Source organism: Quercus suber, unplaced genomic scaffold, assembly GCF_002906115.3.
Source record: "Quercus suber isolate HL8 unplaced genomic scaffold, Cork oak 2.0 scaffold_183, whole genome shotgun sequence".
Classification (NCBI taxonomy): domain Eukaryota; kingdom Viridiplantae; phylum Streptophyta; class Magnoliopsida; order Fagales; family Fagaceae; genus Quercus; species Quercus suber.
In genome coordinates this window covers 188,201-202,644 of record NW_027069641.1, presented here as the reverse complement: position 1 = coordinate 202,644, position 14,444 = coordinate 188,201, and the positions used below count along the sequence as shown (strand labels likewise).

The following is a 14,444-nucleotide window of genomic DNA, read 5'->3' as shown; positions in this document are numbered from 1 at the left end:
GGACAAAATTCACTGTGCGTGTACTGTGGGTGCACTGTTCACGCACTGTTTACGCAATATTTAATGTTAAAAGTGGGTCCCACAACACTATTCACACATTTAAAAATTATTTTGCTACAGTGTTTTCAGCAATAATCAGTTTTTATCAACTTTCAGTAACAATAAGTGCTATCCAAACAGACCCTATATGTATTCTTCTTAGAATTCATATCTTGGAGACAATCGGGAAAACAATAATGTGATTGGATTGTACTCATTTCTTTGATTAATTAATTCATGCATATTTGCTTTCAATAAAAGTAGAGGGAGAGATCACAGGATCAATTCTGTACAGTATGTGAGTTGCATTTACCTAAATTTATTTACTTTGCCTGAAACAAATAAAGATAAATAGAGTCGAGAGAAAGGTCAATGTCAATTTCGTGGGTGAAACGTTATGCCTTCTGGAGTTCTAAGTTCTAATCACAAGCTTAATATGGCCTTTTCTAATTACAAATTGCTATGTTATTACATAAAAGGACCACAATCCATTGCCTTGTTATGAGGTAAACATATGGTAGTTCTATCGTGCTCACCTATTTATATGCCTAAATAATTCTCTTAAATAGTGGTGGAATTAGATGTTTAATCTTAACTCTCATGTTAGCTGCCGTAAAGGACAAAACAAATTTAAACAAGACTCATGTTAGCCTCTATTATTGAGCTTCCAAATTACCTATTGCATAGTTAACCGCGGGGGCAAGTGTGAAACCTGCTACAGTAAATAACTAACCAAGACACGTGTGAATTAAAACTAACAAACACTGCTAAACTAGAAGAAAACTACACTGCCGTTTATGCAGCTTGTTATTCAACTTCACTCTTTTGTCTTGGCAACTCGATGCTCCTTGCTTTTGCAACTTGATGCTTGATTCCCTGAAGACTGTGTTTGTTCAATCTGCCTGGATGAATGCAATTCCACCTGTTCTGTAACTGATCCCTTAGCTGCAGAAGTTGATTCTTCAAGTTGCTTCACTGCAACTTTCTTGCCTTGGCTTTGATAATGCTAGTCTAAAAGAGAAACAAAAGTTGAAATGCTAATTACCTTTGAACTATGAGCAAATCAATCATTAGTGAGCTACATGTGGTTTCAAAACCACTTAGAACACTATTTGTCAACCTCAGAGTCCGATATCTTACAGATGATTAATTAATCTGTTGTGTTGTAGAAGAACCGTAAAATGAAGGCATACAAAGTTATGAAAATACTCTTCATTTGTTAGTCTTGTATACAGGTGGGCTTCCTGACTTTATAAGCTTCTCAGCTGGTCCAACGTCCATTGATGAATTGGGATAGCAGAAGGTAACGATTAACAGCCTTTGTTTTTTACTTGTTCACCACTTCTCTATGGTCTGGGGCTTCGTAACTCCCATCGCTCATAATCTGCTTGATCTACGTAAATGTTATGAATCTGTTGCCTAAGTTTACCTTGCATTTATACTTTTTCTACTGCAATTATTCTTGTAGTCTGCTATCTTCAAATAATTCGGGTGTGGTTATATTTTTCAACAAAGTACTTTGCTCACCGTAAGGTACTCTTTTCACATTTCTCTCTTTTTCAATTCGTTGCTGTTGTGGGTTATTTTTCTACCATAAAAATTCAAGATTTGATTTTTCTACTTCTAAAATTCGTTTTTTATCATAAAAATCTCATATCTGATTTTTTGACGTCTCAAATGTGTTTTTCAGTTTTCACAACTACTTTTTCATTAATCATTAAATTAAATTTATATATTGTTACATCATTTAAATAAACTAGCCGCAAGTCCACGCCATACGTGGGAATACACGCGCGCGCACACACACACACATATATATATAATTGGGTGTAATATATTAAAAGTAATATTTACTTCAAGTATTGTCAATTTTTTAAAATGGCAAAACTTAGGTACAGTACCTTAGGTACTGTTTTTTAGGTTCTCCTCTTAAAATTCTGCCATATGAATACTTATCTAAAAAATACACCTCCATCTCATGAGAAAAAATTTACATGGCAAAATCTTAAAAGGAGAACCTAAAGAACATCATATAAATACTGTACCTAAGTCTTGCCATTTTTAAAAAGATTTTTAAAAGAATTTTTTTATCTTTTTATCTCTACAAATATATCATTATATTATTTTTTGTATGTTTGATTAATATTTTTTTAAAGTGAACCATATCTTTCTAACTTTTGTTGTAGTATATTATATTAACCTAATATACAACTAAACATTATAAGTTTCAACTCTCTTAAGGAATAAGGAGATATCACGTAATCAAAACTCATCACAAAATTACAAATTTATCTTAACCAAAATTAAAATGAAACCAAAGACACAAAAGATAGACTTCATCATAATTTATTGTTCAAACAATTGGTAGGAATATTCTAATTCATAGCCATGTAGATTGTATTTTGATATAAACTCAAATTCCTTCTTACTTATCAAATAAATAAATAAATAAATAAACTCAAATTCCTATTTCCAAAAAAAAAAAAAACTAAGTATTTACCTAAACCAAAATTCAACCAAAGATATAAAAGGGAGAGAGAAGACTTTGTAATGAGAAATTTATATATTAAAAAAAAAAAAAAAAAAAAACCCCATCAATCTAAATTAGAGTTATAAAAAATATCAAAAATTTACCGAGAGAGAGAGAGTACTCACAAATTTTTTTGTGGTAAAAATATGGATTGAAATGGAAGAAATGATATCAAATTTATACAAATAAAATGGGAAGAAGAAGAGTCAAGTTATAAAAAAAAAAAAAAAATGATGAAGGAAGTGTAATGGTGAAGTAGAGAGTAGTGGGAGAGGTAAAGAGGCAAAGAAGAAAGAGAAAAGTTGGAGGAAATGTAACCATAGGCGTGTACAAATAAAATGGGAAGAAGAAGGGTCAAGTTATGAAAAATGATGAAGGAAGTGTAACGGTGAAGTAGAGAGTAGTGGGGGAGGTAAAGAGGTAAAAAGGGAAGGGAAGGGAAAGGTTGGAGGAAGTGTAACTGTAAATGTGGACTAATAGGGAGAAGAAAATGTTTTTGTTTTTGTTTTTTTAGAGAGTAGTGAGAAGAAAATTTTAAAAAAGAAAAGAAGAGATGAAAAATAAGTGGATGATGTGGCTTAATGATTAAGTAGTAAAATGTATTGTGTGTGTGTAAAAGGATTAGGATGGAAAGAAAATGACATTCAATGTTAAAAGGAGCTTTCAATATAGACAATAAACAATTAGAATTTATGATGGCATGTAGTGTATTACATTTGGCTTCAAAAAAATTAATTTTGCAATAGACAATCAATAAAGATGTAAAACCAAAAAAATAAAATAAAATAGTGATATGGTCGCTAATGTGGCTTAACAAGAGCGTAGCAATAATAAATGCTACGCTTGCTTTTAGATATATATAGATGAGTAATACCATAAACACAAACTATTTTACAACATTTTTACAAACTGTTGATGTGAAAATTTTTTACTAGTTCTAATATGGGCCCATCACTAACATCACATTTTTATTTACAATAATTATTTGGAAAATGATAAAGCCACCTCAATAATTTGTAAAAATGTTATAAAATAGTTTGTATTTGTAGCATTACTCATGTATAGATTATATATGCATTTCAATATCAGAACAATAAGTGTTAGATCTGTTCAGTACAATGAGTTTCAGAACACAAACTATTGTCCATATAGTTATAAATGACTTTTAAGTCTTTAATATATAGAACACAAAGCTACAAACTATTGATTAACTAAAAAGTCATTTATAACTATATGGACAATAGTTTGTGTTCTGAAACTCATTGTACTGAATAGATCTAATACTTATTGTTCTGATATTGAAATGCATATATAATCTATACATGAGTAATGCTACAAGTACAAACTATTTTATAACATTTTTACAAAGCTACAAACTATTGGGTAATCAAATGACATTAGATAGAAGTGACAACATACATGGATAGAAACAGCAGCGTACCTGGCTAGAGTACCCGATATTTCTTCAAAGATACTGATTATAGTGGAAAAATCACACTTAAAATAACGCCAAGAAGATAACAAAGACCATCAAATCTCCTATCTAAATGCAATATATGTACTTTTTCTGCCTTAGATTCAGGGTAGAAAACTCAGTAAGAGCATCTCCAGCAGCCTATGTAAAGGCCAAATATTCTCTATAATAAAGAATGGAACCATAAAACAGACTCCAGCAGATTCTCTATATCCGAAATTTTTTTTAGCTTATGAACAGTAGCCCATCAAGTCTGATGGGCTACTATACATTAGCAATTGAATTTCTTGGATTAAAATATTATACCAATTACTTATTATAACAATTCTTTCTCTCTCATCCGGATTTCTTTTTTTCTCTCATTCTCTTTGTTGCTTCTTTTTTTCTCTCTCTTGTTCTCTCCATTGCTGTTGCTTCTTTTTTTTCTCATAAACCAAATGAAATCAGAAAAAAAAAAAGAAAAAAAGAAAAAAAAAAATAAAAAAAAAAAAAAAAAAAAAAAAAAAAAAAAAAAAAAGAAAAAAAAGAAAGAAAGAAAGAAAAAAGAACAAGCCGATCTAACCCAGCCTGGTGGTGGGGAGGAGGATGAGCGGCGGTGGGGCGGTGGACGTGGTAATGCTGCATGGTGAATGCCGATCTCCACCGGCTTTGTCCTTTCGGCGACCTCGATCTCCACCGGCGGACGTGGCGGTCTCTCTCCTCTCTCTCTCTCTCTCTCTGATGTGAAGAAAGGTTGCTGGAAGGTTCTTGAGGAGAAAAAGAAATAAAAGAAGGGGCATAGTGATCACTGGACAGTGGACACGTGTGTGGAGGAGAATGAAATGGAAGGATAAAAAATCCTAATTGAGAAATTCTATCACAATATTTTCACAGTAAATTTTAAGTAACAAATTGTTATTAGTCAATATTGGCGAGAAAAAAAAATAATTTTAGTGGTGAGTTCAAATTAGAACTAGTAACAATTTTCCACATAAATTTTGTTACGAAAGTATTGTGTAAAATATTGTAGATATAACACTTCTCATTTAAAAATATAATTGTTAAAAAAAGAATAAATGATGATAAAAAGAGAATAAATAATGAATAAATAAATAATATTTAAATGAGATGGAGAAAGAAATAGAGAATCTGTTGAAAAATGTATTTGAAAAAATGGTAGGTAAAAACTAAATATCACTATTCATTCTCTAAATAGTATAAAAATTTGGTGAATCTACTGGAGATGCTCTAAGTGAAGCAAAAGACATTCAAATGGGAAAGAAAATGGGAAACCTATTTTCCTGATGAATGAAGAAGATGTGAAAGTGGCAAGCAAGTGGAGAGAAACTTCGTGGTGGTATGACATGCTCAGAAAACAAAACACTTCAACTTTCTACTTTGGGTTTCCCACTTTTTGTCCCTTTCAAGATTCAACTTCAACTTTAACTTTAGCTTTTTCTTTAGGGAAAAAATAAAAATTAACAATAATTTCACAATATTTTTAAATTAATATTAAAAAAATTTTAAATGTCATATTTTTTTTTTTGAGCTCATATGATGCGAATCTCAATCAACACGCTTTGAGACCCAACAAAATATTGGAATACTTGCCCAAGAAAACTAAAATTCAGATTTTTTTATAGAAATCCTGATCTAACGTTTATAATTGAAACACGAACTAAATGTATAAGTATAATACCTTGACCCAATGATTATAATTGAATCACAAACCAAAGGTATAAAGTTTGAATGCCACAAGGAAGAATCCCTGATAAGTTCACAGTTCTTGAAGAACCAAAAGAAGAGCAAAGCCTCACATTTTCTGATTTTTTCTTTGGTTCGCGTTTTGATTATAAACGTTGGGTCAAGGTTTCTATCAAAAATTTGAATTTTAGGTTTCTTGGGCAAGTATTTCAATATTTTGTTGGGTCTCAAAGCGTGTCGATTGAGGTTCGCATCATTTGGTATCAGAGCTAGGTTAGCCCTCAATAGCTTGGATCAAAGTTATTACACCTTCATCTTCCTTTGGGTCAAGCTTGGAATGTCCCGCGTTAGAATCAGCTTAAATCTCTTGAATTAGCTCATTAGGTGCTTCTTTGATCTTCTTGGATCTTGCTTTAGTAATAGGCCTAACTGGAACATGCAATGGATCCTTGAATGCTTGTTGATTCTCATCATCATATGAGTTGGTAGACTATTTTAGAATATTGTGAAATAATTATGGACTTTATCATTTCCGTGTGAATTGGCATTATTGTTATGAACAAGTAGGGAATTGGTTCATGCGTGAATTGGCATTATCGTTTCCGTTTTCATCATCATTGACTTGGGTTTGGGAATTGCATGTGAATCATGCCAACTAGTTGTAAAATACTCCCACTCAAATAAAAAATCTAACACATAAATTATGGTGGTGATATCCTTAATTGTAATTGAAACTTCCTTCAATGTATAATACTCCCAATGTGAGTACTTTATGAGTTTTTTTAATTTATTTATGAAACTTTATGAGCTAATAATTCTTCTTTATGATTCGACGACCTATTAGACATTCAAATCCTTTTAGTTAGCTCAACTAGTAAAGTCACTTATAGTCAAATAAAAGATTTGAGGCTTGATTCCTACCTACACTAAAAACCAATTGATATCTTGGTCAAATGATAAAAAGTAATCATCAAAAGCGAACTTCATAAGTTGAAACTATCTCTAAAGAAAATGTCTTCTTTTTATATGCCAAACAAATAAAACTATTTTTATATTTATACTATGTGCGCCAAATGAACATTATATCTTATATTCTCTAAGAATAATAAAATATATGCTCAAAATACAAAACAACTAGAGTGGAATTAAACATCAAAAAAGCTATCAAGCTCCATATGCTCAACATGGTCTTTACTATTTGGTCGGCAAACCTATAGTCATGGGACCAGTAATCATTAGCTTCAATGCTATTTTGGTGTTCTTTGTTTTTTTTGGGCATTCTTTTTTGTAATTTTGTAACCGTGAACTACATAATGTAGGATAAAGAAGTATAATTGTTGTTTCTCAAAAAAAAAAAAAAAAGGATAATTGTTTATTTTATTGCAATTGGTTTGCTTATGATGATAAGTTCTAAAATGAATGGACATGAAAATGGGAGAGATAAAGTAAAATGAAATTCTTGTGAAAAACAAGGCCATGAGTCAAAGTAAGACGTTGCATTGTCATTATTTACTCCTTATATCCTCATTGATATATTTTATGATATACCTTCATTGCTATTTTGGTATTCATTTTTTTGGTATAAATTTTTTAATTTGAATTTTTATTGATATTTATTAATTAAATATGTATCATATACAAAGATATATTTATTTTAAATATTTATAATATATATATAAATCAATTAATTAATTATATATTGGATCAGATCTGCTCAGGAATTTGAGTAGTGGTAGAGTCACTTAGATCACCCATTGGAACAATTTGTGATATATAAAATTTTAAGGAAACCTTATGGTCCTTAACATTCTTTCTAGCACTAATGTACCTTAAGTTTGATANCATCATATGAGTTGGTAGACTATTTTAGAATATTGTGAAATAATTATGGACTTTATCATTTCCGTGTGAATTGGCATTATTGTTATGAACAAGTAGGGAATTGGTTCATGCGTGAATTGGCATTATCGTTTCCGTTTTCATCATCATTGACTTGGGTTTGGGAATTGCATGTGAATCATGCCAACTAGTTGTAAAATACTCCCACTCAAATAAAAAATCTAACACATAAATTATGGTGGTGATATCCTTAATTGTAATTGAAACTTCCTTCAATGTATAATACTCCCAATGTGAGTACTTTATGAGTTTTTTTAATTTATTTATGAAACTTTATGAGCTAATAATTCTTCTTTATGATTCGACGACCTATTAGACATTCAAATCCTTTTAGTTAGCTCAACTAGTAAAGTCACTTATAGTCAAATAAAAGATTTGAGGCTTGATTCCTACCTACACTAAAAACCAATTGATATCTTGGTCAAATGATAAAAAGTAATCATCAAAAGCGAACTTCATAAGTTGAAACTATCTCTAAAGAAAATGTCTTCTTTTTATATGCCAAACAAATAAAACTATTTTTATATTTATACTATGTGCGCCAAATGAACATTATATCTTATATTCTCTAAGAATAATAAAATATATGCTCAAAATACAAAACAACTAGAGTGGAATTAAACATCAAAAAAGCTATCAAGCTCCATATGCTCAACATGGTCTTTACTATTTGGTCGGCAAACCTATAGTCATGGGACCAGTAATCATTAGCTTCAATGCTATTTTGGTGTTCTTTGTTTTTTTTGGGCATTCTTTTTTGTAATTTTGTAACCGTGAACTACATAATGTAGGATAAAGAAGTATAATTGTTGTTTCTCAAAAAAAAAAAAAAAAAGTATAATTGTTTATTTTATTGCAATTGGTTTGCTTATGATGATAAGTTCTAAAATGAATGGACATGAAAATGGGAGAGATAAAGTAAAATGAAATTCTTGTGAAAAACAAGGCCATGAGTCAAAGTAAGACGTTGCGTTGTCATTAGAGGTCGATCGCGGCGATGATCGACGATGATCGATGAGCGTGGCGAGGTCGATGATCGGCGATGATCGATGAGCGTGGTGAGGTCGATGGCGGCGATGATCGATGGCGGCGGTGATCGATCAATGATTTTTTCTGATGATGTTGATTTGTGGTGGCGATGAGGTTGATTTTGGTTGATTTGTGTGGGTTTTGGTTGCTGATGATGGTGGTGATGGTGGCTGGGCGGTGATGATGGTGGCTGTGGGTCTGTGAGAGAGAGGGGCAGTGAGGTAGGAATAATAAAAAATTGTAAAATAGGAAATATTTTATTGAATAAATGTGAAAAATAGATAAACTGATGTGGGTGTAATGTAAAAGTGGTCGGGTAAAATAGAAAAAGTAGGTTTTTTCATGTAAAATAAACATAGGATTTACAAGAGCTGATGTGAATGCTCTAAGCTAACTAGAACTCATTACCACTTTTATTATTCTTTTTATTTTTATTTTTTATACAACCACTTTTATTATTATAACAGAAGAAACTTGCAGCCAAATGGTCACAAAAAATTAAAGGTCTTGAAATAGATTCGACAATCTGAAGACCAATGACAAAGATCCTTAACCATAATATTTTTGCCGTAGCTTCATAGCATACAACAAATTATATCTCCATGGTAGATGAAGCAACAATAGTTTGTTTAGTACTTCTCCAAAATATAATGCCTCTAGAAAGAAATAAAATATATTATAAAATAGACTTTCTTGTGTCTAAACGTCCCGCAAAATCAAAATATGACTAATTAATCACTTCCAGCAAAATCAAAATATGAATAACTAATCACTTCCAATAAATCAATATGTGTGTAAGTCAACTTATAATACTTGGAGTTAAATTTAATTGAAGAACTTAAATATTATTTAAGGATTTGTGTCTAAGTATTACTCATCATAATATTATACTTAGAAGAATAAATTTTTTTTTTTTAATATAAGTCACTTTTGTGGCTCCTACTTTGTGCGCACACAAAATTTAAAATTAAAAAAAAAAAAAAAAAAGTCAAATTTGTAGGAAATGGACGCGATGCATTTTTTTTTTATTGATATTTATTAATTAAATATGTATCATATACAAAGATATATTTATTTTAAATATTTATAATATATATAAATCAATTAATTAATTATATATTGGATCAGATCTGCTCAGGAATTTGAGTAGTGGTAGAGTCACTTAGATCACCCATTGGAACAATTTGTGATATATAAAATTTTAAGGAAACCTTATGGTCCTTAACATTCTTTCTAGCACTAATGTACCTTAAGTTTGATACGCTTACTTCTACCTCCATTTTTTTTTTTTGGAAAGAGTTTCAACTTATGGTGTCCGCTCTTAATGATTGTTTTTTATTATCAGACTAAGACACTAATTAATTTTGGGTGTAGAAGATCTTTTATTCAACCATCAAAGATTTTACCAGTTAAGCTAACTGGAACTCATTACCACTTTTATTATTCTTTTTATTTTTATTTTTTATACAACCACTTTTATTATTCTAACAGAAGAAACTTGCAGCCAAATGGTCACAAAAAATTAAAGGTCTTGAAATAGATTCGACAATCTGAAGACCAATGACAAAGATCCTTAACCATAATATTTTTACCGTAGCTTCATAGCATACAACAAATTATATCTCCATGGTAGATGAAGCAACAATAGTTTGTTTAGTACTTCTCCAAAATATAATGCCTCTAGAAAGAAATAAAATATATTATAAAATAGACTTTCTTGTGTCTAAACGTCCCGCAAAATCAAAATATGAATAATTAATCACTTCCAGCAAAATCAAAATATGAATAACTAATCACTTCCAATAAATCAATATGTGTGTAAGTCAACTTATAATACTTGGAGTTAAATTTAATTGAAGAACTTAAATATTATTTAAGGATTTGTGTCTAAGTATTACTCATCATAATATTATACTTAGAAGAATAATTTTTTTTTTTTTTAATATAAGTCACTTTTGTGGCTCCTACTTTGTGCGCACACAAAATTTAAAATTTATAAAAATAAAAAAAAATAAAAAAAAAAGTCAAATTTGTAGGAAATGGACGCGATGCATTTTTCTCCCCATAAATAGGATAGAATTTGAATTTATAATATTCGCTCAATAATAATTGTTTTTTATTATCATGTCACAACACTTAAATGTTTTTGATGTAGCTAAGGTTTGAATCTAGGTGTCTTGTTCAACAATAAGAAACTTTAACAATTATATTTCTGAGATAGGAAGATATTAGGTGAGGAGAAGTTGGATTGAACTATAGACGTAGAACACTGCAAAAAATGTCATTGCTCCTGGTCATTAGATTTTACCAACTATTTGGTAATAAGCGATGGACGATTATGAATAAAATATTCCTAAAAATTATGGACAACCTTTTAAGGTTAAACCTCCAATCTCCAAAGATAATGCGTCAGTTTTCTTTATAAAAAAATGGTGTAGTTTTGTAAAGATGATTCTTGTGTTGGGGTTCAAGTAATAACAAAAAAAGAAATGATATGTTCACAACATTTTCACAACATTTTTATAATAAATCTTAAATGGTAGGTTGCTACTGGTTGTTATTGCTGGAGCAAAAAAGTAATCTTATTATTAGTTTCAAATTTGAATCAATAACAATTAACCACTTGTAATTTGTTATAAAAATGTTGTAGACGTAGCATATAACAAAAAGACTCTCGTTTGTTGAGAAAATGCCGGTCGTTTATGGGATGCAATGAATGATATGCCCTTTCCTCCACTATCTACCGGCTTCTCTAAGAAGCTCTCTCTCTCTCTCTCTCTCCCTCTCTCTCTCTCTCTCTCTCAGTTATTAGTTACTACTGCAAAGCCACTCTTAGTTAATGAACGTAAGAGTTTAACTCAAGACCTCTGCAATTAACACGCCAGTAGTGGCAGGTCAAGTACTGTTACGTGATTCATGTGCGCTTGAAAAAGAAGAATAATATGCCTAAGTGCAAAGCGTATTAAAAGCCAATGTGAGGAAGAGAAAGGGAAGTTGAAGAGATAGGTTTGGGAGAATCAGAAATTGCACCAGAGAAGAATGAGAAGAAGTCTAGATGGGTCAAGTTGAGGACCTTGGTTTACACTACAAGTCTATAAGCCAAGAAAGTCGCTCAAATTTTGGTGTCTTATCTCCTTAATTTCATGGTTCATGCATGTTCTGCAACCCTGACCCCTCATCTTGACCGCCCAAATAATCCCCCCCAAAGTCAGTCACTCAATTTGTAAATAAAGCATCAAACACATTAAAGTTCATGAATTGAGTTTAGTATTTAACTCAAGACCTCTGCAATTAACACGCCAGTAGTGGCAGGTCAAGTACTGTTACGTGATTCATGTGCGCTTGAAAAAGAAGAATAATATGCCTAAGTGCAAAGCGTATTAAAAGCCAATGTGAGGAAGAGAAAGGGAAGTTGAAGAGATAGGTTTGGGAGAATCAGAAATTGCACCAGAGAAGAATGAGAAGAAGTCTAGATGGGTCAAGTTGAGGACCTTGGTTTACACTACAAGTCTATAAGCCAAGAAAGTCGCTCAAATTTTGGTGTCTTATCTCCTTAATTTCATGGTTCATGCATGTTCTGCAACCCTGACCCCTCATCTTGACCGCCCAAATAATCCCCCCCAAAGTCAGTCACTCAATTTGTAAATAAAGCATCAAACACATTAAAGTTCATGAATTGAGTTTAGTATCAGGAACACAGTCTTCCACTTTGGACAGCAAAAATATTTCGTTTAATACCCTATAAATATCTTCGGATTGGGGGTGTGATCCATCAGCAACCAAAAATTCATAAAACTCACCCTCTACCTCTATCAAGCTACTACCAGGAGTTTTCTTAACCCCTCTCTCTCTCATCATACTTCTAACCATCCTTACATCACCCCATCTTCTCTCATGGGCACAAATATTTGCAAGCAACGAATAGATACCACTATCTTCAGGATCCAAGTCTAAAAGCTTAAAGGCAGAAAGCTTACCCACCTCAACATTCCCATGCATTCTACAAGCATTAAGAAGGGCGCCCCATGCAGCTACACTTGCTTCCATGGGCATTTTTGTTATTAATTCATAAGCTTCTTCTAGTAGCCCCACTCGACCAAATAAATCAATCACGCAAGCATAGTGTTCAACCGTTGGTTCTATCCCAAAATTTCTATTCATACTTTTGAAATATTCTCGACCTACAGAAACCAAACCACCATGACTGCAAGCCGATAAGACACCCACAAATGTGATTTCATCAGGCTTAAATCCCATATTAATCATCTCATCGAAAAGGACAAGGGCTTTTGTAGCATGTCCATGAGAAGCATATCCAGCAATCATGGAATTCCAAGAAACCAAATCTCTCTCCACCGTTTCATTAAAAATCATTGCAGCTGCATCAATACTCCCACATTTAGCATACATGTCAATAAATGCATTTGCCAGGATCACACTAGGTTGAATCCGCTTTTGATTAATATAGTAGTGGTGAATCCATTGACCCAAATCCAAAGAACCCAGTTGACCACAAGCAGAGAGCACACAGACCAATGTGTTCTCTATTGGATGCAAACCAACTCCCACCAAGTTATGAAACAACTTCAATGCTTCCTCCGGTTGATTATTCTGAGAATAACCTGCAATCATTGCATTCCAAGAGACCACATTTTTTTCAGGCATGGCATCAAAAAACTTCCTTGCTAAATCCAACTCACCAAACTTAGCATACCCATTAACCATAATAGTCCATGAAAACACATCTCTAATTTTCATGTCATCAAAAACCTCCCTAGCAGCAACCAAGCGACCACATTTTACATACATATCCAACATAGCGTTTTGCAAATTCAAGCTATAATTAACGTTCCTCTTTTTTATATACTCATGGATACTTTTTCCCATAGTTAAGTCCCCTTTTAGGGAGCACGCTGAAAGTACAGCAATCATGGTAACCTCATTTGGCTCAACATCACTCATTAACATTGAATTAAACAATTTCAATGCCTCCTCCGAACAATTATGCACCACATATCCATCAATCATCGAGGTCCACGTAACAACATCTCTTTCAAAACTTCGATCAAACACTTCACGTGCAAAATTCAAACACCCACATTCTGCATAAAAATGAACCAACCCATTTCTCACTACCAAATCCGAATCAAAACCCATCTTCCAAATCCAACAGTGAACTGATTCCCCCTCTAAAACTGTACAAAACTGCTCGCACGCCTTGAGCACAAAAACAAAGCTCCGGCGATCCATTTCGACGCATTCTCGAGCCATTTGACGAAAAAATGAAAACCCAATGGTGGGAATTTTGGCTTTACAGTAGCCCCTGATCATAGTGTTCCACATATAAGTATTGGGTCTTTCAATCTGAGAAAAAAGCACACGGGCATATTGAATGTCACCAGAATCAGCTAAAGCGCAAAATGCTAGGACTCGGCTGACAGGGAAAGTGTGAGTGATGAGGGCAGTGCGGGTCATGTGGGCTTGAATTTGTTTGAGTTGGAGCATGGTGGTGCATGACTCCATGATTAGCAGAGTTGGGTTGGTGATGATTACGTTGGTGGTTGAGTTCCATTTGGCTTTGTTGGTGGAAATCGAAGAGAATGGCCTGAGGCTGAGAGAGTGGAGGTGTAGTTGAGATCTGAGAGTGAGAGCAGAGAGTAGTAGTGAGATCGAGTTTTGAGAAGAAGGAAGAAGGGGTTTCATGTGAAGCTCGAATCTTTGGCTTCATGTAAAGTACTAGTATATTACAAGCCTTTGAGGAACAAAAAGCTTGTCAAATGGTTATACTCG

At 32.6% G+C, this 14,444-nt stretch overlaps 1 protein-coding gene and 1 long non-coding RNA gene across 2 annotated transcripts; both read right to left on the bottom strand.

Annotated features, from left to right (window-relative positions):
- Positions 1-616: 616 nt before the first annotated feature.
- Positions 617-1,824, bottom strand: LOC136069683 (uncharacterized). Its single transcript, XR_010630900.1, has 2 exons — positions 1,180-1,824; positions 617-1,050 (listed from the first exon to the last, which is right to left on the bottom strand). It is a non-coding gene; the product is annotated as an uncharacterized LOC136069683 (long non-coding RNA).
- Positions 1,825-12,300: 10,476 nt separating this feature from the next.
- LOC112001559 (pentatricopeptide repeat-containing protein At2g22410, mitochondrial) lies at positions 12,301-14,444 on the bottom strand. The gene has a single exon (XM_024033738.2). It carries the CDS (start codon positions 14,355-14,357, stop codon positions 12,324-12,326), a length of 2,034 nt encoding a protein of 677 aa, XP_023889506.2. The 5' UTR covers positions 14,358-14,444; the 3' UTR covers positions 12,301-12,323.